Here is a 27,268-nt window from a genome sequence, read left to right on the forward strand (position 1 = left end):
TTGCATTGTTAACCTGTGATTATTGCAACCCACAACCTCAGATCTTCACAGGTTACATTGGCAATTGTCCTGGTCATGTATAGCATAATCATCAAGGACAACATCTGCAAGGAGTTTGTATGTTCTCCCCGTGTTTGCGTGGGTTTCCTCAAGGTTCTCTGGTTTCCTCCCACACTCCAAAGATACTGATAGGGAATGTAGATTGTGAGCCCCAATGGGGACAGTGCCAATATTGTCTGAATTGTAAAGCGCTGCGGAATATGTTGGTGCTATATGAATAAAAAGATTATTATTTCTCCATGGTCAATGTCAAATAAGATGGAAGAAAGAGTGAACAAACAACCCTTTTATACTGTAGTTATACAAATGTAAAATACATACTGTATTTTTCAGACTATAAGACTCAATTTTTCCTCAAATTTTGACTCCCATGAGTTGTAGTGAATATTCATGGTCTTTAATAGCGGGCACACAGACCGCTGGCCGCAGCAGGAGCCGCGCTGCAGGTAAAGTGTTCGCTATTATGGAGAGTGAATGGTCACCGCTCCCCATGCACACAGTCCCGGCGTGGGGAGCAGTGACTATTCCGGCACAGCATCTCGCTGTGTGAGGACACATGGCAGTGATGCCATGCGAGGCTCACGCTGCGAGATCAGTGCTGGCAGCAGAGGAAGATGCAGGGATGAGGGGTGCCATACATACCAGGATGGGGATGAGGGGTGCCATGTGTAGCACCCTGAGGATTCGGCTGCTACAGGGGTATTGCACCTCAAGCCAGAGGTGTGATATTCCACTCCCGGGTAAGGATGGAGTGTGGAACTGAGCTCAGTAGGCTGCATACACTACACACATCCCATTTCCGGGGGACAGATCGACGGTACTCCCACCAGTTTATGTGCAGGTACGATAGTGTCTGTCCCTGGCTGGAGTGGGAGGGGGGTGGAACATCCCAGTAGTGTAGGGGCAGATAGGGGGAGCAGTCTGGGTAATGCTAGGAGCTCATTGGGTGCTGGTCACCTGAGCTCACACATAGAGGGAGTATATAAGGTGGGAACCATCTTAGATCAGGGTCAGACAGGCAGACAGCTACTAGTCAGTCTGTTGTAGAGGGTCAAGCAGTCCTGAAAGAAGAGAGAGAGGAGTCAGAAGGACCCAGAGGGGAAGAAGAGGGAACCCCAAGAGCCCAAATACAAGCAACAGGGTGAAGGGTTGGCACAAGGGTACCGGATCCCAAGCTGGTGGAGGGCACTAATCCTCAGCCAGAGACCGGAGGTTGTGGGCAGGATCTGCCACGACCCCCCACTATATCCACCAGGAAGGCAGACCAAGTATAGGGTCAGGGAACCCAGAGGAGGTGTACCCACCAAGAGACCCGAGGGAGCCGGACATAGGTGGATCCCTGGTGGGGAAGGCCAGAGAAAAGGAACGTCAGAAAGGGAGCTCAGGATCACGCTTCAGAATTACCTGGGGGTTGGCCGAGTCCAGGACCTGGTGGACGCAGCACGGCTCGGGCGGTCACTCAAGGCCGGAGTGACCAGAACAACAGCAGTAAGTAAAAACCCTGAACTGCACAGCCCGACTCCGAGTCTTAATACCATCCTCACTGCACCACCACAACCACCACCCTCTACAACTGACCCCCTGAGGCTATACCCCTCCCGTTGGGGGTTATACCACCAGAAGCTGCACACACACCACCAGCCTCAGCGGACCCTGCTGCAGCGGCGGCCGTATTGACCGCAAATCAACGGGTGGCGTAGTCGACACTAAAGAACATCCAGCAACATCTGTAGGACTGCCACACACTGAGCTTGACACCCTGGGCACGGACCGGGTCACCGCCACTCGGAGACTACAACCCCCATCTGATCCGGCTCCGGGTATCCCCCAAACAACACTGGGCCAGGGGGCGCGTCACCATGCATAACAGGAAGGAGGGGGCCATATATACCAGGATGGGGATATTAACAGAACTGGGGGACATTACCCCTAGAAGTGTCAGCAGCATACCCCCTCCCCTTTCACAGTGCATCATGACCACATTTTTTGCTTACATTTTTTTTTCTTTTTTCCGCCTCTAAAACCTAGGTGCGTCTTATGGTCCGGTTCATCTTATAGTCTTATAAAATACATACTTTGTTCAAATATAGGTGTATTATTTTACATTTATTAGTTTTCAATAACAAATAGTCATTGGTAATTGTATACATTTTCTAATAACCATTTTGTGCACTAAATTGTTTTCCCTTTCTTTTGTTGATGAGTAACTTTACGGTAAAATATTTTTCTAGTACGGTTTCAATAAAATAATTGAAAATTTAAAATGGCTACTTCCCTGTGTGAGTTCTCTGATGTCTGACAAGAGTTGATTTCCGATTAAAAAGTTTTCCACAATTTGAACAAGAAAATGGCTTTTCCCCTGTGTGTGTTCTTTGATGTATAGAAAACTCTGATTTATCCCTAAAACCTTTCCCACATTCTGAACATGAATATGGTTTCTCCTTTGTATGACTTGTCTGATGTACAACAAGTTTTGATTTACTAATGAAGTTTTTCCCACATTCTGAATATGGAAATGGTTTCTTCCCTGAGTGAGTTAACTGATGTCTAACAAAATTTCCTCTATGATTAAAACATCTACCACATTCTGAACATGAAAATGGTTTTTCCCCTGTGTGAGTTCTCTGATGTATTACAAGTTTAGCTTTCTGACTATAACGTTTCCCACATTCTGAACATGAAAATGACTTATGTCCTGTGTGACTTTTCCAATGGGTACGAAGACTTCCTTTCCAATTAAAGCATTTCCCACATTCTGAGCATGAAAATGGCTTCTCCCCCGTGTGAATTCTTTGATGTGTAATAAGTATCGATTTTTCTGTAAAACATTTCCCACATTCTGAACATAAAAATGGCTTCTCCCCTGTGTGAATTCTCTGATGTGTAACAAGTTTCGATTTACTTTTGCAATATTTTCCACATTCTGAACATGAATATAATTTCTCCCCTATGTAAGCAATTTCATTTTCACCAGCACTACTTTGATTTTTATTTTGCATATTTGTCTTTGATGAAGCAGAAGAGAGGACTTGTTGAGAAGGATCAGGTGACAGATTTTGTCTTAGATGACCTTCCGGTGTATCTGTGAAAATTACATGTTCTTCACATGTATCAGATGTTCTACTACAATTATTAGCTGCAAAACCTGAGACTATCAGATGTCCCTCGGCGCTCCTGGTACAGTCATCTGCCAAGAATAAAAATGATTTTATTATTTTTAAATAACACTGCATTTGAATTAAGATTTATTTTGCTATATACTTTATAACATTGCCAAACTAATATAATTCAATAATCCTTTTGTGTATTTATATTTTGTCAGTTTTATATAATGTAATGTTATATATGTTCCTTGGAATACATCAACTGCATGAGTTCCCACTTGTGGTTTAATTAACTTTTATTTTCAATTTTCCATCCTTCACCACTTTTCATTGAGCTATTTCACACACCTTCTCAAAATAAAAAAAATCCACTGTTCCTCTTCCGAATTTAACATTCATAGTTTTTTTTCTATTTTTAATCTTTTATATCATTTTCATTAATATTAATCCTCTCCACTACATTGTCAATATATCCACTGTGGTCATTGGCTATAACCTGAATAGCTCCAGATATCTACCATTACCTATATTACCACTTTTGTTGTCTCTTGCACTCCATGCCGTTTGCATGGATTTATATAGCGTGACCAAGTTGTCAAGCACTTTCCAAGTGATGCTAAAATGGCTTGGAAAGCGCTTGTCAACCCGCATGCGAAATCGCATGATCAAAACCCTTCACTTACGCTTCTACCTGGCAGGAAAAACGCATGTACAATCCTTATCACTGGTTCTTTCTGCCCTTATCCCTGCCTGTCTCTGTGGCATGACCTTTTCCTTCTTATCCCCGCTTTCTGGTTGTCTTTTTCCTCTTCCTCTCAATGGCTCAAATTCATTTACACTCTTCCTCTTTTTTTCCCCTTAACACTACAGGGGTTTGATCCCCACCCAACAATTCTCCAATCAACTCCTCTCTTTTTTCCTATTTTCACTTCATTTCTCTGCTGATATTATTTGTCTCTTTCCTATCGTCCTCTTGCCTTTCTTTTTTCCATAATACACACACGAAAAAAGAAGTATTTGATACACTGCTGATTTTGCAAGTTTTCCCACCTACAAAAAATGGAGAGGTCTGTAATTTTTATCGCAGGTACACTTCACTTGTGAGAACCTTGAAAAAAAAATCCAGAAAAATCACATTTTATGATTTTTACATTAATTTGCATTTTATTACATGAAATAAGTTCTGTTTTTCTATTGGGTCAAATACTTAATATTTGGTACAGAAACCTTTGTTTGCAATTACAGAGGTCAGATGTTTCCTGTAGTTCTTGACCAAGTTTGCACACACTGCAGCAGGGATTCTGGCCCACTCCTCCATACAGATCTTCTCAAGATCTTTAAGGTTTCGCCCTGGCTGTGTGTTTCTGGTTATTGTCATTGCTGGAAGACCCAGCCATTACTCATCTTTAATGCTCTTTCTGAGGGAAGGAGGTTGTTGGACAAAATCTCGCGATAGGCTATGTGCCCACGATGCAGAAATGCTCCGGATTTTTCCTGAGCTTTTCTGCATCTTCCTGGCAGAAAAAACGCATGCGGATTGTACATGTGGATTGTACATGCGGATTGCACATGCGTTTTCCTGCCAGGGACATGCGGATGTGAAGCGTTCTTCACTTGCATTTGCACATGCGGGTTGACAAGCGCTTTCCAAGCGATTTTAGCATCACTTGGAAAGTGTTTGTCAACTTGGTCACACTATATAAATCCATGCAAACAGAGCAGTGGGCAGCAACCAACAGAATGGTTTTTAACAGGGAAAAATGCAAAGTACTACATCTGGGCAATAAAAATGAAAAAAGCATATACAGAATGGGAGGAATAGAGCTAAGCAACAGTACATGTGAAAAAGACTTAGGTATACTAATAGATCATAGACTGAACAAGAGTCAACAGTGTGATGCAGCAGCAAAAAAGGCAAATACAATTCTGGTATGTATTAACAGAAGCATACAGTCTAGATCACGTGAAGTCATTATCGGTCTTTACTCCTCTTTGGTCAGACCTCATCTGGAATACTGTGTACAGTTTTGGGCACCACATTTTAAAAAAGACATAGACTGGTCTGCAAACCATGTCCTATGAGGAACGGTTGCAGGATTTGGGAATGTTTAGCTTGCAAAAAAGAAGACTGAGAGGAGACTTAATAGCTGTCTACAAATATGTCAAGGGCTGTCACATTGTAGAAGGATCATCTTTATTCTCATTTGCACAAGGAAAGACTAGAAGCAATGGGATGAAACTAAATGGGAGGAGACACAGATTAGATATTAGAAAAAACTTTTTGACAGTTAGGGTGATTAATGAGTGGAACAGGCTGCCACGAGAGGTGGTGAGTTCCCCTTCAATGGACGTCTTCAAACAGAGGCTGGACAGACATCTGTCTGAGATGATTTAGTGAATCCTGCTTTGAGCAGGGGGTTGGACCAGATGACCCAGGAGGTCCCCTCCAACTCTACCATTCTATGATTCTATGAACTTTTTTTTTCGTTATCAAGTGTTTTTCATTATTATTTTCTTAGTAATTTTATAAGATGAAAAAATCTCTTAGGGCATGTGCACAGGAGCCGCTGCGGACTTATGCAGCGTCAAACCTGCAGCAGCCAGATGTTACAGCATAGTGGATGGATTTCTAGAAATCCCATGTCCAGTATGCATCTCCGTGCACCTGTGGAAACTGACATGTGGCGCGTCTTTCCAGACCGCAGCATGTCAATTTCTCTTGCGGATCCGCATGTGGGCCTTCTCCATAGACCTAACCTCTAAGAGAAAGTCCACAGGTAAAAATAAAAATCGTGCCGCTCATTTGCATATTGAGTGGAAGCCGGTGGCTATTCCGCAGCGTCGTGGCTGTAGGATGGTACACATCGAGGGCACATACCCTGATTCTCCCTGTAGAATAAAAATACCTACACTGCTCAAAAAAATAAAGGGAACATTTAAACAACAGAATATAACTCCAAGTAAATCAAACTTCTGTGAAATCAAACTGTCCACTTAGGAAGCAACACTGATTGACAATCAATTTCACATGCTGTTGTGCAAATGGAATAGACAATAGATGGAAATTATTGGCAATTATCAAGACACCCTCAATAGAGGAGTGGTTCTGCAGGTGGGGACCACAGACCACATCTCAGTACCAATGCTTTCTGGCTGATGTTTTGGTCACTTTTGAATGTTGGTTGTGCTTTCACACTCGTGGTAGCATGAGACAGACTCTACAACCCAAAGAAGTTGCTCAGGTAGTGCAGCTCATCCAGGATGGCACATCAATGCGAGCTGTGGCAAGAAGGTTTGCTGTGTCTGTCAGCGTAGTGTCCAGAGGCTGGAGTCGCTACCAGGAGACATGCCAGTACACCAGGAGATGTGGAGGGGGCCGTAGGAGGGCAACAACCCAGCAGCAGGACCGCTACCTCTGCCTTTGTGCAAGGAGGAGCACTGCCAGAGCCCTACAAAATGACCTCCAGCAGGCCACAAATGTGCATGTGTCTGCACAAACGGTTAGAAACCGACTCCATGAGGGTGGTAGGAGGGCCCAGCGTTCACAGATGGGGGTTGTGCTCACAGCCCAACACCGTGCAGGACGCTTGGCCTTTGCCACAGAACACCAGGATTGGCAAAGTCGCCACTGGCGCCCTGTGCTCTTCACAGATGAAAGGTTCATACTGAGCACATGTGACACAGTCTGGAGATGCCGTGAAGAGTGATCTGCTGCCTGCAACATCCTTCAGCATGACCGGTTTGGCAGTGGGTCACTAATGGTGTGGGGTGGCATTTCTTTGGAGGGCCGCACAGCCCTCCATGTGCTCGCCAGAGGAAGCGTGACTGCCAGTAGGTACCGAGATGAGATCCTCAGACCCCTTGTGAGACCATATGCTGGTGCGGTTTGCCCTGGGTTCCTCCTAATGCAGGACAATGCCAGACCTCATGTGGCTGGATTGTGTCAGCAGTTCCTGCAAGATGAAGGCACTGAAGCTATGGACTGGCCCGCCCGTTCCCCAGACCTGAATCCGATTGAGCACATCTGGGACATCATGTCTTTAGTCCAGGTCTGGGAGGAGATCCCACATGAGACCATCCGCAACCTCATCAGGAGCATGCCCAGGCATTGTAGGGAGGTCATACAGGCATGTGGAGGCCACAAACAATACTGAGCCTCATTTTGACTTGTTTTAAGGACATTACATCAAAGTTGGATCAGCCTGTAGAGTGTTTTTCCACTTTAATTTTGAGGGTGACTCCAAATCCAGGCCTCCATTGGTTAATAAATTTTATTTCCATTGATGATTTTTGTGTGATTTTGTTGTCAGCACATTCAACTTTGTACAGAACAAAGTATTCAATGAGAATATTTCATTCATTCAGATCTAGGATATGTTATTTGAGTGTTCCCTTTATTTTTTTGAGCAGTGTATATTGTACACAGCAGTGTATTTCTATCAGTTCTATCAGCCTAGTCATATTCTGCAGTACAGATCAAGTAAATCAAATTCTCGCTCAGCACAATAAAGCTCCCATCTATCTGTAATATGAACATTGTGAGTTCAAGACCTGAGTAGACACTAAAAGAAAAATTTATTTCTTATTACTTTTAATACTTTTAGGCTATGTGGCACCCCAGGGGTCTGGTTTTCCACAGTAACAGCAATGTTATGTCTGAGAGCAGGTGGGAGGTCTCTTGGTCAGGGATCCTATGCATGCCACACCTCCTGCCCAGTCCTGGGAGGGGAAGAACTTCCCCTATATAAACCTAGGGCTGAGGCAGGGTGAGTGAGTAGAGAAGAAGCAGAGAAAAGAAGCAAATATAGGAAGAAACAACAGGAGCTCTGTGGGAGCAGTGTTACAAGGAGTCAGGGGCTGGCAGCTGCAGAGCTCGCCCTGACTGAGAAGTTATCACCGGACCCGGAGTCCGAGGCTGTGGGGACTAACTCCTATCCAGCAGCAGAAACCGACCGGCAGGGGATTGCAGGTCCTCTGGCCCAGAAACCCGAAGGCCCCGAGTCACCGGCCATACGGGTGAGCACCACACGGTACACTCAGGGACGTGGGCTACTAATACCCGCCTCTAGCAAGGTAGCCAGAAGAGTATCGTTAGTTTGGGAGGCCTACAACTCCGCCTGGCCAGGGGAGATCCCATCTGCTCAAGGACTGACCAGGCCCCAATCGCTAGCCAGTACTCCGGGAGGGTCTATCTTTGTCACCAGTAAAGACCCTGAACTACACAGTACCGTCTCCGAGTGGTTCCTGCTACCCCCATCATCCACGTCGGCTGCCCTGAGGCCATACCCCTCCCGTTGGGGGTTATACTATCACGCTGCACAATCCTACCACCGGCCTCAGCGGTCTGCCCTGCAGCAGCAGCTCCCTGGCTGCACTCAACGGGTGGCGTAGTCGTCCAACATCTACCGCTAAAACAGCGCCACTTAGTCTGACTCCCTGGGCACGAACCGGATCACCGCCACGAGACTACAACCCTCAACAGATCCGGCTCCGGGTAAGCTCCCGCGTGCGCAACGCAGCGCGACACAGGCCCAGGGGCGCGTCAGCTACATTACCACGATCAGGAACAGCTGTGCTTTGGACGCAGCGGATTCTCGCTGCATCCAAAATGCGTTATAATCACGCAGGTAAATCCGCATATGTTCACTGAACCATGTGAATTTACTGCACCTAATGACATTCTATTGTGGAAACTTCAAAGTGGAGACTAGCATCTCTGCAACAGAAATTGATGGATATATGGGGGGGGGGGGAGGAGGCTGGAGACATGGGGGCCAGGATGGATATATGGGGGTGGAGGGAAGCTGGAAACATGGGGGCAAGGCTGGACACATGGGGGAGGCAGGACACATGGAGGGCCAGGATGGATATAGGGGGGAAATTGGACAAATGGGGGCCAGGATGGATATATGGGTAGGGGCAGGCTGGACACATGGGGCCAGGATTGCTATATGGGGGGCAGGCTGGACCCTTTGGGGGCCAGGATGGATATATGGGGGGCAGGCTGGACACATGGGCGCCAGGATGGATATATGAGGGGAGGGGCAGACTTGACATATGGGTAAGAGACAGACTGGACACATGGGGGGCCAAGATGGATATAGGGGGGAATTTGGGGGCCAGATTTAGGAACATACATTAATTAGTTTATGGTGAAAAGTGGGAAACACAATTATTTTAGGGTCCAATTAGGGACATTATTACTTCTGTAATATAATTTACTTTTTAGGAAACTGTTGTCCATGGGGGGAACAAAAGGGGGTCCTGTTATTGTGCAGGGTGGCACTGTCACTTTTTTTCTTCATCAGGCATAGTGTAGAAGTTGGGGAAAAAGTGGGGAATGTGATCTGGAAGTGATCAGTTATTGATAACTGTGTGTTAAATATACAGAGCTCCTGTGTATGTCACTAGTGATCCCTGTATTACCTGTACCCTGACACTATATACAGAGCTCCTGTGTATAATGTCACTGGTGATCACTGTCTTACCTGTACTTACACTATACAATGTTACTTTATACAGAACTCTAATGTATAATGTCACTGGTGGTAATAACAGTGTAAGAATTGTGGTTTGTATTCATGATCAGTATTGTAGTATTTGGTCACCATGTGGTGGTAATATATGGTCTGGTCATGGTGTGGTGGTATTTGTCCCTTTTGTATGTGGTATTATTGGTGTTGGTATATAGGATTGTGTTGTGTATTGCGGTCATTTGTTCTCTCTGATATTAATTAGGAGAAGATTCTTTATTTTCATTAGAGATTAAATACATGGAACACAGCGTCAGAGATGCACTTACAGGGGTTCTCTGGTAAAAAAAAATAATCACCTCTCTACAGGATAAGTTATAACTTATTGATTGGTGAGGGTCTGATTGCTGGGACCCAATCGTCAGAATGTGGAGCTTTTATCCCCATTAGACGCGAGTGACATGTGCGACTTGACCATTGATCCATACATTCCCTCAGTTGCTGCGAGCGCTGTTCTTGTTTTTTTTTCTGGAAGCCCCAGAGAGAATGAATGAGGCTGTGGTCTTACATCCCATGGAATTTTAAAATGGGGTTAAGTGTCCTGTCAGGGATAAAACTTCCCCATTCTTCCGATCGGCGTGGTTTCCAAAGGTTGAACTTGTGGAGCCCATGGATCGGTGATAACTTGTTTTAACCAAAGAAGTCCTTTAATGCAAACTATCATAAATTGTACATCCCAGTTATGGTGGCGTACAGTAGATGTGCAGGTGAGCCTGTGTGTTACAGTCAATACTCCACTATAACAGGGATAACTGCTTACAGATATTTGAATATAGCTGTAGGGTGGGCCCCTGAAATCAATTTCCCCTGTGGGCGTCAGACAGCCAAGTCCGACCCAGGATGGACTCATTGGCTCCGAGGGAACTTAATGAGCAGATATCATATGCCTGTTTCTTATGAATACAACCTACTGGATGGACTGTTATTTATAGATTAACCTCTCTCCATTGCTACTCTATTGCCCTGAAAAAGGGGTTCACATATTGTTGTGGTTTATCATATCATTTTGACTGCGATATTCTCTTTAAAGTATTGTATTAGAGTGAATGAAATACCTGCCTGCATTTCAGGAAAGAGCGCATGCAATTGATGACACGCGGTCTTTCTGGAATTGGTTGTGCATCCCAAAGTGGAACGCATACCTCTGGTTATGCGCCATGTAACAGACAGTCTGTTATATAATCTTTATATTATATGTATGTATATATATATTCTTTCATGGCCTGGTGTTCTGGAAAAGAAAGATGATATCATTTACTCTTGGTGAGATAGGAGTGATGACTTAGCCGCCCTATGGGATCTGGAGTGTGCCGGACTGTGAGTGTTATGAGTGACAGGCCAGTCATCCAATCTGTTGCTTGGACATGCTGGGGTTTCAGCATTTTGATTGACAGCTCTGCTGCTCAATCTGGCCTAGCCCATGGGCATTTCCCCAGGTACCTCCTGTCCTTGGTGATTTGCTAGCTATTTAACTGGCTATTTGTGAGCAGTTCAGTGTCAGCTGTAGCTTTGCTTTGTTTAGTGTGTACTTAGCTCTGTGTCTGATTGTGTATTCTCTCATCTTGTTGCCAGAACTAGTATTTGTCGTACGAGGTTTATGATGGGATCCTGGCACGTGAAATACAGCAGTGTGTCTCTGCCCTAATACTGACACTCAGGATTCCAGCGTACAGTATTACCCTGGTGCCAGTCAATAACTGTGTTATATAACCAAGGTATGCCCAAGACCACGGCCGCTGATAGGTTTAAAAGGAGAAAAAATGAGAGGGAAGAGAAAAGGCCCAAGCCTGGAGGTCACACTGCAACAGAAAAAGGATGAATCCCATAAACTGGCTCTCAGAATCAGACAATTTGTGGGCAGAACCTGAAATACAGGTGACAACTTTCCCTAAACGAAAGAAAATTCCTACAGTCACCTGAAAATCGTTCACTGAGGTTAACCTTGGCTTAAAAAAAATAAAATCAAGAGAAGTGCTGCAGGGGCTTGGGCCTGACTGGTTTCGTGATGTTGAAACCATACTTCAAGAACGTAAATTAACTTGGCCAGGTCTTGCATCTGATCCACCACCGCATGGGGGCGATCCAAATGGCCAGTTATACTAATACATCTGTAAGAGGCCGCAGGCTCAAAAAGGCTACCTCCGATAGACTTTGCCAGACAGAGTGGCTTGTGCTGAGAATACAGAGGAACCATGGCCTTAATCCTTATTTCAGGGAAAGGGTCTTAACACGGCATCCTCTGGATTTCTTTCACAGAAGAGCTGCTTTATGGAGCAGAGAACTAAAGGCAAGAGACTGGTCGGGTAGCCAGGTCAGGACGAGGTGCTCAGGGTAGGGACTAAATCTTGAAGAATGAGATTTATCAAAAACCAAATCGAGGTCAAAGATCAGGAATGTCAACTAGGAGAATAGCAAGGCACAGGTACACACAAGCAAGTCAGATTATAACTGGCAGTGAGCAGCAGGATTTCAGGAATTTAAATAGCTTACAGCCCCAACCAAACCCCAAAGCAGAGAGCAAACACTGACAGAAGTTTACTCTGTATCTTATTTTAGGCTAAGAATATTTTCCAGTATATAACAGTGCAGTCTCTCGCTGACTGGTAATGTTTCTGACTTCTGTATCAAGAGTAATAACTGAACTGCTGCAAAAATGTTTGAAAAACAGACAACGTGCCACCTACGCGCAATGAATCACCAAATGTGGAGATATATGAAGATTAGTAGTGGATAAGTTCACCTTCTGGGGTTGTGCATCTACAGATATGACCCTAAAAAAGGCTTGTAGAATTTTCATCTGTCAGTGACTGCTCCTTTGTTGAACGATGATGGACAAACAACACTAAAAGTAGAGTACACAACGATAAAGACGAAAATGAAAGATGTGGGCGCTGCTGATAATAACCATCCAAATAGAAGAAGATGAAGTCAAGTTGCCTTTATTGGTAAAATATTCAGGCTACGTGTTTTGATATTGAACAGGTATTTGGCCTCATGAAGATGCCAATTTGGTATCAAAATGTATAGATTGAATGTCTTATGCCTTAATGACTGCATCTTTTATTCTTTGGATGTTCATTATCCGTAGCGCCCCTGTCCTTCATTTTCTTGTATATCATTCTGTATTCGATGTTTCTAACATTAATATTCCTCAAAAGCATATTTAGAGGCATCCACTGAGCACAGTGTCCTGCGATGGACAGGGCTGTAAATACGGAAGTATCTCCTCTGCAACAGGCGAAAACAGATTATGGCAAAAAATCGTGTCAAAATGTGTTTATTTATTTTTAAACACTAAATCTTTAAGTGTATAACCCACAAGAAAAGCTCTGTATAACAAACCTTAAAAAGATTTAATACATAAAGAAATTCTACAAGCCAATGACTGAGTAGAATCTGTGACTTCTCTGCATGTAGTGGTCACTACTCACCTGTGTAGTTATCTGTAGGAATCTCCTCTTTACACCGCTCATCACTCCTCACATATGTCTCTGTAGTATTAATATGGGGCAGATCTTCACCCTGAAACAAAGATTGTAAAGTCACAGAGAGATGGAGAAGTCGTGTGGAACGACTTAGAAGAACAGAAAAGATCATAAAATAAAATGAAAACCAGAGATGACACGATATCAGTCTCCTGTATAAATCCAGCCTGGCGTCTCCTAATTCTAACCATCAATCTCCATAACAATACAATTGTGAGAAGATCCAGACAACATTTAGTGTCTATGATAAGCTTTACATCCATTTCAAAAGATCAGCAGAATGGTATTGTTGCAATTGTATACCACTGGAGTGGTGGTGCTCAATTGTGCAGCAATACAATCTTCAAAAATTATGAGAGTATAAAAAAAATGAGTGGCACTCCCCACTGGCACATTATTTTGTGCTTTTTTAATCTAAGGTCATATGGCCAAGTTTCAAAATACCACAAAAATATATTTGCAAAAATTGGGACCACTGGCGTACCCATTGCAGTATCAGCTGCCTGGGTATACCAGTGTTCAGCACCTTAAAAGGAATAATGTCCCAAAACAAAGCATAAGGATTTTCATGTAAATTCCAGTAGTTTGCAGGATAATAATAAAATAATACAGACGGCAATCAATGTCTTACTGCCTGTACACTGGCATCCTGTGTGATGTGGGTGTGCAGGTTCTTGACATCGATCGTCGCAAACTGGAATCCTTCTTGCCAATCAAACTGGTCCAGTATTTGCATAAAAAACTCCTGTGTCTTGCATATACGAGGGAGGTCTCTTAACCAATGGGAGCAACATCCAGTCTAAATAGCGGCATAGAGGCTCAGTAACTGAACCCTGTCCCATTATAATAGGACATCCCGGTGGATTGTCTATACATGTATGGAGCTTGGGAATACAATACCAGTATGCTTTTTATTAAGATATTTTACCTTTAGTTTACAAAATTGTATGGTGATAACTCTCAACTTCATGTCTTAATAATGAATGCAATAGTTCCTTATGTGAATGTGTGGGATCTGAACATAAAGATATGTACAGTACAGATCAAAAGTTTGGACACACCTCATTTAAAGATTTTTCTGTATTTTCATGACTATGAAAATTGCACATTCATACTGAAGGCATCAAAACTATGAATTAACACGTGGAATTATATACTTAACAAAAAAGTGTAAAACAACTGAAAATATGTCTTATATTTTAGGTTCTTCAAAGTAGCCACCTTTTGCTTTGATGACTGCTTTGCACACTCTTGGCATTCTCTTGATGAGCTTCAAGTGGTAGTCACCGGAAGTGGTCTTCCAACAATCTTGAAGGAGTTCCCAGAGATGCTTAGCACTTGTTGGCCCTTTTGGCTTCACTCTGTGGTCCAGCTCACCCCAAACCATCTCGATTGGGTTCAGGTCTGGTGACTGTGGAGGCCAGGTCATCTGGAGTAGCACTCCATCACTCTCCTTCTTGGTCAAATAGCCCTTACACAGCCTGGAGATGTGTTTGGGGTCATTGTCCTGTTGAAAAATAAATGATGGTCCAACTAAACGCAAACCGGATGGAATAGCATGCCGCTGCAAGATGCTGTGGTAGCCATGCTGGTTCAGTATGCCTTCAATTTTGAATAAATCCCCAACAGTGTCACCAGCAAAGCACCCCCACACCATCACACCTCCTCCTCTATGCTTCACGGTGGGAACCAGGCATGTAGAGTCCATCCGTTCACCTTTTCTGCGTTGCACAAAGACACGGTGGTTGGAACCAAAGATCTCAAATTTGGACTCATCAGACCAAAGCACAGATTTCCACTGGTCTAATGTACATTCCTTGTGTTCTTTAGCCCAAACAAGTCTCTTCTGCTTGTTGCCTGTCTTTAGCAGTGGTTTCCTAGCAGCTATTTTACCATGAAGGCCTGCGGCACAAAGTCTCCTCTTAACAGTTGTTGAAGAGATGTGTCTGCTGCTAGAACTCAGTGTGGCATTGACCTGGTCTCTAATCTGAGCTGCTGTTAACCTTCGATTTCTGAGGCTGGTGACTCGGATAAACTTATCCTCAGAAGCAGAGGTGACTCTTGGTCTTCCTTTCCTGGGGCGGTCCTCATGTGAGACAGTTTCTTTGTAGCGCTTGATGGTTTTTGCAACTGCACTTGGGGACACTTTCAAAGTTTTCCCAATTTTTCAGACTGACTGACCTGCATTTCTTAAAGTAATGATGGCCACTCGTTTTTCTTTTATTTAGCAGCTTTTTTCTTGCCATAATACAAATTCTAACAGTCTATTCAGTAGGACTATCAGCTGTGTATCCACCAGACTTCTGCACAACATAACTGATGGTCCCGACCGCATTTATAAGGCAAGAAATCCCACTTATTAAACCTGACAGGGCACACCTGTGAAGTGAAAACCTTTTCCGGTGACTACCACTTGAAGCTCATCAAGAGAATGCCAAAAGTGTACAAAGCAGTCATCAAAGCAAAAGGTGGCTACTTTGAAGAACCTAGAATATAAGACATTTTCAGTTGTTTCACACTTTTTTGTTAAGTATATAATTCCACATGTGTTAATTCATAGTTTTGATGCCTTCAGTGTGAATGTACAATTTTCATAGCCATGAAAATGCAGAAAAATCTTTAAATGAGAAGGTGTGTCCAAACTTTTGGTCTGTACTGTAGGTATTTTTAGCACTTACTTGACCGCAGTCATATAGTATGTACGGGACATGACCACAATATTATCCCCCTTGTCTGCTGGCTTTATAACTATGTCACTATTGGACCCCAGCCAACTAAGAGCCTTTTGCTTCTTGGTCCTCAGATTGGCCTACCCACAAAAGGTACAGTAAAGATTTAGTATATCTGAGACCCTGTTTGTAAAAGAGGTTAAAAGCAGAACCAGCAGGCAAGGAAGGATTTAATGAGGAAGGGACCTCACCTGTAAATGGAGTCAGATGATGTCATATTTGGCATTTCTAGTAAGGTATCTAAAACATTATAGTCAGATTCCTGGAACTGGCATGGGTCATCTGCTATTATAGCTAAATTTTGCTAAGGACACATTTATTGTATACATATGCAATTTGCATGACTGTGCACCACCTGTTCCAAGAACAATTCTTGATATGTTTGTTGATGATCTAGAGATGAGCGAACTTGTTCAGAAAACGTTCGCCAATCTCAAAGTCGGCAAGAACATTGCACATTCGGATTCGTGTCCAGACCCCCGAGCATCGGCAGAATTCAGCCAAAGTTCGGTAAATGATTGTTTCCACTAAGGCTTTTGTTAGGATTTGTTTGGGCTACGATAGTGGTGCTGTATGATGAGCGGGGGATGGTGGACATGTGTTTGATGAGGGGAGGAGATGGAGAGAGGTCAGAGGAGTGGCGGACTGTTATTTTTTATTTCTTAACTTAATGGGTGGAGATTCCGGCAGCCAATCAGGGTGCAGAAACCATCCACAACATCCAGACACAAGGGCTTATGTCATTGGCTGCCAAAGTCACATGTCCCTCTCCATATAAAGAGTGGACATGTTGTTTTTGCACCATTATGTCAGTGTAACTGTGCAGACAGGCTGTTCCTGCTACTGGATAGTGAAATAGTTAGGTAGGCGGTTGCTTGTCAGTTAGTTTAGATAGATAGGATCCTGTGTGGCTGTGAAATCGACCTTCCAGCAGATCAATCCTTTTGCTAATTATGTGGTCCAGAGACATCAGGCCACATTTCAGCATATAACTCTTTTGTGCTGCAAATATTGTGCTCCAGCCAGGAGTCCACATTTGAAAATCTAAATTCCTTGTGCAAATAGTGTGGTCCTGAAACAAGGCCACATTTCTGCATATAAATATTTTGTGCTGGTAATATTTTTGCTCCAGCCAGGAGTCCACATTTCAGAATCTACATTGTTTGTTCTAATAGCATGCTCCAGCCACACTATCTTAGTAAATAAATACCGATTGTTCATTTAGTGACATGTGACTGACAGGTCTGGTCCTAGGGTTGTGCAACATCTGTTTAACAGAGGGAAAGGGTACATCCAACATGAATGGGAAAAATCGAGGTCGTGGTTGAAGGGGGAATAGGCTTGGTGTTCAAGGTGTACGTGCGGTAAGTGGTAATGTTACTGAAAGCTCTACTGAACAAACACCGTCACATCCTATCCAAAGACAACTGACAACTTCTGTTACTGGATGGGCTACTCCATTCCCTTTCTTTGGCAGCCGCACAGCAGTACGCCTTGTGGATGAGGGACAGAAAGAGCATGTACTCCAGTGGATGGCAAGCGCTGCATCAAGTGGCCTCTCCTCCTCTTCCTCCACCTTAACATCACACACAGTACAGTCCTCAGAGGTTTACCCCTGTTTTCCCCCGTGTCACAACTCTCAAACCGTCCAACTTACCGTGGCGAACGACAGATGGGCGTGTCTGCAGAGCTGTTCACACATTCTATTCACAGACTCAAGAAGAGGAAAGCATCTGCACCGATGGCTAAAAAAAATTTCAGTTGGATCTGGCGCCAGACGAAGTAGGGTCCAAGCAGAATCCAGACCCTCGTCACCAGACGTCAATCCCCGGGAGTGGAGGTGATCCTGATGAGACTCAGATACCTAAGGCGCTCACTGACTGTACTGTGCTGTCAGGGCAGGAAGAGGAGGAGGGTGACTCTCAGGGCGAGAACAGAGAAGATGACGATGAGGTTGTAGATTCCACTTGGTGAGAACCCAGAGGCACTCAACTGAGTAGCTCAACAGAGGAGGAGGAGGAAGACAAGGAGGTTATGTTGCGGCCTCCTGCACAGACACAGTGATGCAATCATGATAAGCACTGCATCCTCAGCCACAACTGTGGCTGTGGCCTGCAGAGGTTGTGGGTCTGCATTTCACAGAGGTGGCAAGGGTTGCCTAGCCTAGGCCTTTTTTGAGACTGCAAAGGATGACCCAACTCATGTTATCTGCCAACTTTGTAAAATACGACTCAGTAGAGGCAAAAATTGCAATAATTTTACTACTACCTGCATGAACCTGCACAAGCGCGATCAACATGCGTTAGTCTGGAAATCTCCCTGAGCTAAAATGTGGACTAGCAGGCCTCACCAACCACCGGCCACCCCATCTTCCACATCTGCTGCTTCTTCCTCCTCAGTCACCGTGGCACGAGTTCTCTCACAGGTCTCTGGCAGCAGAAACTTCACTTGTTTACCTGCTACAGTTGGGGAGAGTGAGAACCCATCAGCTGTTACGGAAGTGGACATGCTTCTGTTTTTGTTTCACCGAGCACACCGCATCTTTCTCAACCACCAGAACACCTCTGCCTGTACCTCACTCACAGTCCAGCAGTTTGTCGTGTTCACCCTACTCCACCCTCTCTCAGCACAGCAGCCAGCCCTCGGTCCCGCAGTTGTGGTCACGTAAAAGATTGTTTCCTCCTACACATGCCAAAGCTAAGAGATTGAACTTCTCCATCTCCAATCTGTTGGCCACGGAAATGCTGTCTTTCCGCCTGGTGGATACAGACAGTATTCGAAAGCTGATGGCCGTCGCAGTCCCACAGTACCAGTTGCCCAGTCGCCATTACTTCTCTATGAAATCTGTGCCTGTGCTACATCAGCATGTCGCAGACAACACCACCCATTCCTTCAAAACATCTATGTCTGACTGGGTGCATATCACCACTGACCCATGGTCGAACAAGCATGGCCAGGGGCATTATATCTCACTGACTGGCCACTGGGTGGCTGTGGGGGCTAGCGGGGAAGGGGCTGCTCCACAAGTCTTGAAATCCCCAAGGCTTGCGGGACAAACCTCTGTATCGAACACTTCCTCCACTGCTTCTGCCTCCTCCACCTCCTCTAGGGCCTCCATCTGAGCCCTCAACCTCTGCCTTAATGAGATACGCGTTCCAACAGTGCATAGAGAGTCCCACCAACCTCCGTACTGCGCAGTCAGGGCTCACCGCAATAAGGCAGTGTTAAAATTAATATACCTTGGAGATCACAGTCACACAGCTCAAGAGTTGTGGACAGCTATCCAGGCCGAGTTTGATTAATGGCTGTCTCCACTGAACCTGGAGCCAGTGAAGGCCGTGTACAATAACAGTACGAACCTGGTGGCAGCCCTTTGCCTGGGCAACCTCACACACGTGCTTTGCATGGCTCACGTCCTCAACCTAGTGGCACAGCAATTTCTCCGCCACTATCGCGGCCTGGAAGTGCTGTTGTAGATAGCATGGTTGCTGGGTGCACCCCTCAGGTCATCAACTTGTATCGTTTCAGAGGTCTTTCGGCCTACCGGTTAACCGGTTGATATGCGATGTGCCGACATGGTGGAATTCCACTCTGCACATGTTGCAGCGCCTGTGGCAGCAGCGACGAGCCCTGATGCAGTATCACACTGGGCCAATGCAGTATGGACGTGGTGCAAATCACACTTGCGGAGTGGGCACAGATGAAGGACCTCTGCACCCTTCTGCACAGTTTCGAAATGGCTACTAAGATGGTTAGCTCTGACAATGCCATCCTCAGCATCACAATTCCAATCATCTACATGCTGGAGCTGAGGAACAAATGGAGGAGGAAGAGGTGATGGGCAACAGTCAGGAGATGAAGAGGATAATGATACCCTCTCTGCTGTCCATGGTTGGCAGGAGGGGACAGAGAAAGAAAGCTTGAGTGTTACTCTGCCACCAACATACCAAGGACTTGGATATCATGGAAGCGCCTGACACATGAGTGCCTTCTTGCTGCACTATCTACAACATGATGCCTGTATTGTTAGGATTAGAAATAGTGCTGACTACTGGGTTGCCACTCTGTTGGATACACGGTACAAGAGTAAATTTTGCCAGATGCTTCCCCCCTGGAAATGGACACGCGCATGCTGGAGTATTGAAACACGCTTGTAGATAATCTTCGGATTGGTTTTCCCCAAGACAGCAGTGAATCACACAGTGTGCATCATAGTTGAGTTGTAGACTTCCAACCCTGGGAACATCGAGTCATCAACGAAAAAACATTAGCAGCAGTAGCAGTGAAAGTGGCAGAAGCAATTTCTGTGAGTCGTTTTACACATTTTTAAGACCAGCCTGTGCACCAGCAGAACAGCGTACAAGTCTGACACGTAGTGAACGACTGGAGGAGATGGTGCAGGAGTATCTCGAGCTCAATATCAATGCCATCAGGGGGAGTTTGGAACCTTTTGCATTTTGGTCTTTAAAAATGGAAGAGTGGCCTGAGCTCGCCTGTCACGCCTTGGAAGTTTTGTCATGGCTGGCAGCCAGCATTCTCCCAGAACGTGTCTTCAGCGCTGCTGGTGGTGTCCTGATGGATAAGAACATTCGGCTGTTCCCTAAAAGGGTAGACCGCCTAACTTTCATCAAGATGAACAAGTCACAGATCTCCAATGACTTTTGCACCATAGTCGCAGAATGGGCAGACTAGGAGATGGTGTAGTTTTTAGTGTGCTGCATTGATCTCGCATTATTGCAACCTGTTACATATTTATCGTAGCTTCTGTGCCTGCTGTTGCTACTGCTGCTGATGTTAATAATAATTTTTTGAAATGTGAAGACTCCAAGTTGAGTCTCTTTCTGGTGGGTTGCCTGTAGTGTAAGGGGTGTCAGAGCCCAGTTATACAATTTCTACTCTGTGGAAATTGATGCCATTTCAGTGGTGTCTGTCCCTAATTTTTTGAAATGTGGACACTCCAAGTTGTGTCTCCTTCATGTGTGTTGCCTGTAGCAGTAGGACTTCCAGACCGGCAGGCCTGCACTTACTTTCAGCCAACTACCTGTGTTGCTATCCTTAAATTTTTCTACCAATAGTAGTCTACCAAACTGAGTGTGGCTGTACCGAAAAGCAGTTTGAGCTATTGCATGTGGTATCAGGGATCCAAGCACAGCAGGTCTACACCGGTCCCTCACCCACCAAGTCTTAAATTGAACTGAAAGTCAAAGCTGTAAATGCTGGCCCATGCCTAACTGCTGTAAAATGTGTATGATGGGTCAATTGATGCCACTTTTCCTGGTGTCTGCCCCTAATTTGAGCTGTTTTGGCAGCTTTTGGCTTCCCTGAAGGTGTTATCTATGTGTTCGTTTTTGCCTCCCATTGAATTCAAATGAATGGATATGTTCGCCGAACCGAACCTTGCAAGGTTCGCTCATCTTGACGTATATCCACAGTATCTAATATTACTAATGTTTGTCTTTTGTCACACCATTCTCAGTATACTCTTTACATAATTACATGTAAAAAAAACATTATCTAGCAATAATGAAATTGTGTGAAGTTGTTCAGATTGCTTAATCTTCACATTCTGAAAACTGATCATTTAATTTCATGCTGCATGCCAAGGACATGTGTCTAACAAGATTCAGATGGGAAATGGCCGGTGTTGCTAATAAATTGAACAATAATCGTATTTCCATCTCCAAGATCCTATCCCAATATGTAATAGGTGTAATAATAATATTAGAAAATACTTCGAATTAGAAATGTAGTATAGTTCTCCTGATTCACTACGTTGCTTATCACATATGCAGGGCATTGCAGTGGCTTAGGTATCCATGGTTACAACCACTAACAGAAAACTAACTGTCACTATATGAGTGGTTGTAACCATGGATACTAAAGCTACTGCTATGCCTGCACATGGGGTTAGCGAAACAGAGAAACAGGAGAACTATACTACATTTCTAATTGGAGGTATTTGCTAATATTATTATTACACCTGCCACTTATTGGGATAGAATCTTGGAGATGTGAATACCCCTTTAAGTATAATACCGATGGATAAAACAAGGCTGAACAGAAGACCTTCACAGCCTTCTACACATCATAGGGGAGATTTCATGACACCTTCTCTCCATCTACCTGATGATCCTGAGGAACATCGGGATCTTCTTCTTTACAGTCCTGTGGAAGAAGAGGACGGGGACATCTCTCTGGTGTTGTCCTCTTACTGGATAGAACTGGAGGAAACACATACAGGGACTGAATTCATTCTTTACATACAGATAATTATAGGCTGTGTGTATTTAGTCCTGTCTATTACCTGGTGATGTGAGGTTCTGGGGAAACTCCATTATGACGTCCTTGTACAGATCTTTGTGTTCTTCTAAATATTCCCACTCCTCCATGGAGAAATAGATGGTGACATCCTGACACCTAATAGGAACCTGACACATACAATGATACCGTCATCCCCCCGATCCCTTCATAGTGTTACTGTATAATGTCCCAGCATTCCCAGCAGTGTCACCTCTCCAGTCAGTAGCTCAATCATCTTGTAGATGAGTTCTAGGATCTTCTGGTCATTGATGTCCTCATGTATCAGGGGGTGAGGTGGAGGCCCCGTGATTGGGCTCAGAGGTCTTCCCCATCCCTCAGACACAGGGGCCTGACAGCACTCACTAGAGGTCTTCTTCACTACTGTGTAATCCTGGTTATAGAGAGACACATTAATAAATCTCACTACAGACATTTCCAGAGTCCTCACCTCTCCAGTTCTGTCCATCTGTTATTCCCATAGATAAGAATGATGTAATGTGACGTCATCAGAATCTCTCACCTCTCCAGTAAGCCGGAAGAGGATCTCCAGAGTTAGGTGAAATATTGTCTCCGCTATCTTGTCCTTGTCCGTATTCATCCTTGACGGGTCAATCAGGAAATTTCTTCTATATGGAAGATCTCCACTGAGAGGATCCGATATAGTAGGGAACTAAATGGGGAGAAGATGAACCAATATAAAATCATAAAGATCCCATGTAAGCAATCTTCAAAGCCTATTACCGGTTTCACATAAACACTACATCCAGTTATGTGCACCGTCCAGCCCACGGTATAGTCAGGCCTTCAATTAGCCTCCGCCGTGACGTGGGATGGAAGTGACTATAATGGGTCCATGTCACTCTACAGCCAAATCTCACCCTCCCCCCTCACTCAGGCTACAGACTGAACACATAAGGAAACCCCAACCAGTCCACTCACCAAACACACCCAAAGCTGCCACCACATATCAAACAGGCGACAAGTCCCAATGCCATGCACACAAAGTACTCTCACAGGCCACATACAAGTCACATGCACAAATAACCAATTAGTCTTTACGGAGACACTTAGGTTCTTTAGGACAAAAAGGCAAAGCTATTAAAGTTTTAGGCTTTAATATACAAAAGGTCCAGTGCTTAATATGTATCAAAGAATAGGGAAATAACAGACATACGAAGGGTGCAGAAATATTTATAAAAATAAAACGTGAAATAAGCAGGAAAGTTCTATATTAGCAGTCCTGTGTAAGAAAGTCCTTCCCTGCCTCCCAACTTGTGTAAACATAAGGGAAATAATAATAAATTATAATAAGTTGTAACTGGGCACCTTCCCCCCTCCCCCCAAAAAAATATATTTAGCTGGTCAAAGAGGAGCATATCTCATAACTTTGCAGCCCTTTCAAAGTGTACAATACAAAGTTTAATTGTGGTACCGTGTTAGCCAGAAAATTTGACGTAAATAATTTTATGCACAAAAATAACAAGCTTTCAGAGGACAGAGGCTCCTTCTTCAGGCAGGATTACAAATGAATTAATAAGACAAATGAAGAAGGCACAACATTTAAGATATAGTCCAGCAGGACATTTGTTCATGAGGTGGAGGGGGTGATGCCTCCTAAAGATAAGCCAAAGAAGTCAAATTAGGGATTTTTGTTGCACATGGAGAAACTGTGGGAATGTTTAATTATCTGGAGACTGGCTGGTGTAGGTGAGTTGAATCCATGTAGTGAGTCACAAATCCAGGTGTTAAATTGAGTCCTGTCATCAAGGAATCGAACATTCTTATCAGTTTTCCCAAATTTTTCTTTCTGTCGTCCTTTCATCCTTTCCCCTATAAAGTCTGATGCCAACAAAAGTGCCCCCGCAATCACAGTATGATACCCTACAGTGAATTAATTTACAGTACCCTCCACACCCACAGTATGATGACCCTATTGTACCTCCACTCAACACTCCTGGCAAAGTATGTTGACTCCCAACACAGTATGATGCCCCAACTGTGACCCCCACACAGCGCTTCATATAGTATAATGGGCCTCCCCACTATATAATGGCCCCCACACAGTATGATGGCCTCAACACAACCCTCCATACTGTATAATGGCCCCCCACTATCCCTCCAAACAGCATAATGGCCCCTATACAGTCTGCCAAACAGTATTATCGACCACATACAAAGTTTCACACTGTATAATTGATAACATACAGTATAATCACCCCCAGTATAGCCCTAAAACAGTATAATGTCCTCCATAGCCATGCAAATAGTATAATGCACCCCATATAGCCCTGCAAACAGTTTACTGGCCCCCACAATTCTCGAAACAATATAATGGCCCCCATATAGACCTTCAAACAGTATAATGGCCCCACATAGTCATAAAAACAGTATAGCGGCCCCCACATAGTTCTCCATACAGTATAATGGGCCCCACATAGTGCTCCATACAGTATAATGGGCCCACATAATGCTCCATACAGTATAATGGCCCCACATAATGCTCCACACAGTAAAATGGGCCCCACATAGTGCTCCATACAGTATAATTGCCCCCACATTGTGCTCCATACAGTACAATGGGCCCCACATAGTACTCTATACAGAATAATGGCCCAACATATTCCTCTATACAGTAAAATGGGCCCTCTCATTTATTTAAGAAAAACTCAATAATAAATACTCACCTCTCCTCAGTCCCCTGCTGCTCCGGTCTAGGCAGTAAGCGTTCTGATCCTCGGCACATCTCAGCAGAGCGATGAGGTGAGGTAATCGTACCCGATGCCGTGAGACATCAGACGCAGAGGGAGAATGATGTGGGAGAGTGAGGATGGCTTCCCTCTTCCATAGTTGTTTTCAACCGTATCGGCATCCTGGATGCTGATACAGTTTTAATTGTGAGAGCAGGAAGGGGCCCTTTGCCGGCGCTGGTACCAGGTCCCCCGACTCATGGGGCACATAGCAACCACATGGTTTGCTGCCATTGGTGTTACGCCACCGCTGTGAAGTGTTATTCCCCTTCTTTCTGGGTCCACCCATGGGAGGGTCCTTCATTACACATGCACACTGCCCTTTACTCCCTTAAACTATGGGATATTACATATATGATATGAATCTTGCCTGAAAGATATTAGTCACAGGATGTCGCTCTGTAAGAGGGTGACCTGGACGGTCATGCGCCTCTTCTCTCTTTGGGAACATAATGTCTTACTCTATGTTTATATATGAGCATGTATATGACCTAATGTCTGATGGGTTACTTACAGGGTCAGTATAGGTTAAAGTGCAGGTAGAGTAGTAGATTAGAAGGGTAGTGCAGAGGTGGGCACTATAGCATAGAGAGTATGCAGTTATAAGTTAGGAAAGAGTTAAGGGGTTTAGGAGCTGCTCCAGTGTGGGAGGAGCAGGTTCAGTGTACAACTAAGGGACTTCCTGATTGCAGGCAGTTCTAGGGAGAGTGAGAGAGATGTGACAGAGTAGTATTTGGAGGTCCAGGGGGGCACCAGTGGTACGGTCTGTCCAGCAGCAGAGGAACTTCGGTCAGATACTCTGAAATAGACTTTCCCTTAACATTCAGGGCCTACGGTCCACAGGAGCCATCAGAGAAGCTTGTCTCAAAATCTTCCAGGAAGGGAAGTCGGACGGGGAATAGTAAGGGTCTCTTAGAGCTGCGAGCGTCTCATAGACCAAAAAGGTCGACCATGGAAGGGACAGCTCAAGACAAACAGACAGTGAACATCATTACGTGCGGTGCAACGGACGGTAACCGTGGAAAAGTATGTGATCAATGCTGCATGCTGTATGAAGTTCAAGTGTTCAAGTAAAGTTCTTTTTTATAAAATGGAGTGGAAGTCCCTAAATGTGTGTGCGGCGGTTCCTGGAGTGGAGAAACCGAAGACAGCAGAGACCTGCAACCGAAACGTGAGTGTTACACACGACACGCACAGCACAGGAAAATTGGGACAATTGTCTTTGTCAGGGAGCCAGGGTGAAGGAACACAGCAGGCACTCGCCACAACTACCACCCTGAGCCCTTCACAGCTCATTTAGAGTAGCAGCCATGTGCTCCCACTAGACTACATACTGAATTTACATAAGTAAATTGGTGTGTGAGGTGTCAGAGGTGGAAGTCATGTGCTAATGGTGTTTCGCAAAGCAGGATGAAGGAGACGGTTATGGTACATTTCATAAACATTAGTAAGTCAGTGGAAAATATGGAGACTTGGACATGACATACCATATTTTATACAATACATATACCGTAAATTACAGTTGTCTATCTTTACTACAGTCACATGGTAGAGCCAGCTAAAGAGATATCAAAAAGTTTGTGAACCCTTCAAAATTCTATATTTTTGTAAAAATCTGACCTTAAGCTGCATCATTTTTTTCAGTCTTAAAAAAAGATAACAAATATTGATGTGCGAACATGCTCGGATAAGGTGTTATCTGAGCACGCTCGGGTGCTAACAGAGTAGCTTCGGCATGCTCAAAAACTATGTTCGAGTTGTATGTCTTGTGGCTGTATGTTTGTTAGGCAATCCCTGCATATGTTGTGGCTGTCTAACAGTCACGAGACATACAGCCGCGGCGACACTAACAGTTTTTGAGCGCGCCAAAGCTACTCGGTTAGTACCCGAAAGTGCTCGGATAACACCTTATCCAAGCACGTTCGCTCATTACTAATAACGAACCAAATCAAAACAAAGGAGTCAAAGATAGGAAAATAATCCGATATCACGTCTGTGAGAGGCAAAAGTATGTGAACTTTTAGGATTATCAGATAATTTGAAGGTGAAATTAGAGTCTGGACCTTTCAATCAATGAGATGACAATAATGTGTGAATGAGTGACGGACCTGTTTTATTTAAAGAATAGGGATCTTATCTTCACAATACTGTGGAAGTGTATCGTATCGTGACACGAATATAGGATATGTCTCAGAAAAAGAGTTGTTGAGGCTCATTAGCTAGTAGAAGGTTACCAAACCATCTTTAAAGTGATTGTCTGACTTTAGATTGGAGTCCAAACTATGTATGAATGAAGAGATTTAAGACCAT

General features: G+C 44.3%; 1 protein-coding gene across 1 annotated transcript in view; it reads right to left on the reverse strand.

The window, feature by feature from the left end:
* Positions 1-1,861: 1,861 nt before the first annotated feature.
* The window catches only part of LOC141272071 (oocyte zinc finger protein XlCOF8.4-like), a 32,725-nt gene continuing 7,318 nt past the window's right edge, over positions 1,862-27,268 (reverse strand). Inside the window, exons 2-7 of the mRNA XM_073682382.1 lie at positions 22,732-22,881; positions 22,423-22,602; positions 22,216-22,339; positions 22,035-22,132; positions 13,129-13,219; positions 1,862-3,247 (exon numbers count right to left, since the gene is read on the reverse strand). Of these exons, the coding sequence (XP_073538483.1) occupies positions 2,328-3,247; positions 13,129-13,219; positions 22,035-22,132; positions 22,216-22,339; positions 22,423-22,602; positions 22,732-22,809 (1,491 nt within the window). The 5' untranslated portion in view covers positions 22,810-22,881 and the 3' untranslated portion in view covers positions 1,862-2,327. The remainder of the gene's footprint in view (positions 3,248-13,128; positions 13,220-22,034; positions 22,133-22,215; positions 22,340-22,422; positions 22,603-22,731; positions 22,882-27,268) is intronic.

Source organism: Phyllobates terribilis, unplaced genomic scaffold, assembly GCF_046119375.1.
Source record: "Phyllobates terribilis strain yellow unplaced genomic scaffold, ASM4611937v1 Scaffold_5__5_contigs__length_657084704, whole genome shotgun sequence".
Taxonomy (NCBI): domain Eukaryota; kingdom Metazoa; phylum Chordata; class Amphibia; order Anura; family Dendrobatidae; genus Phyllobates; species Phyllobates terribilis.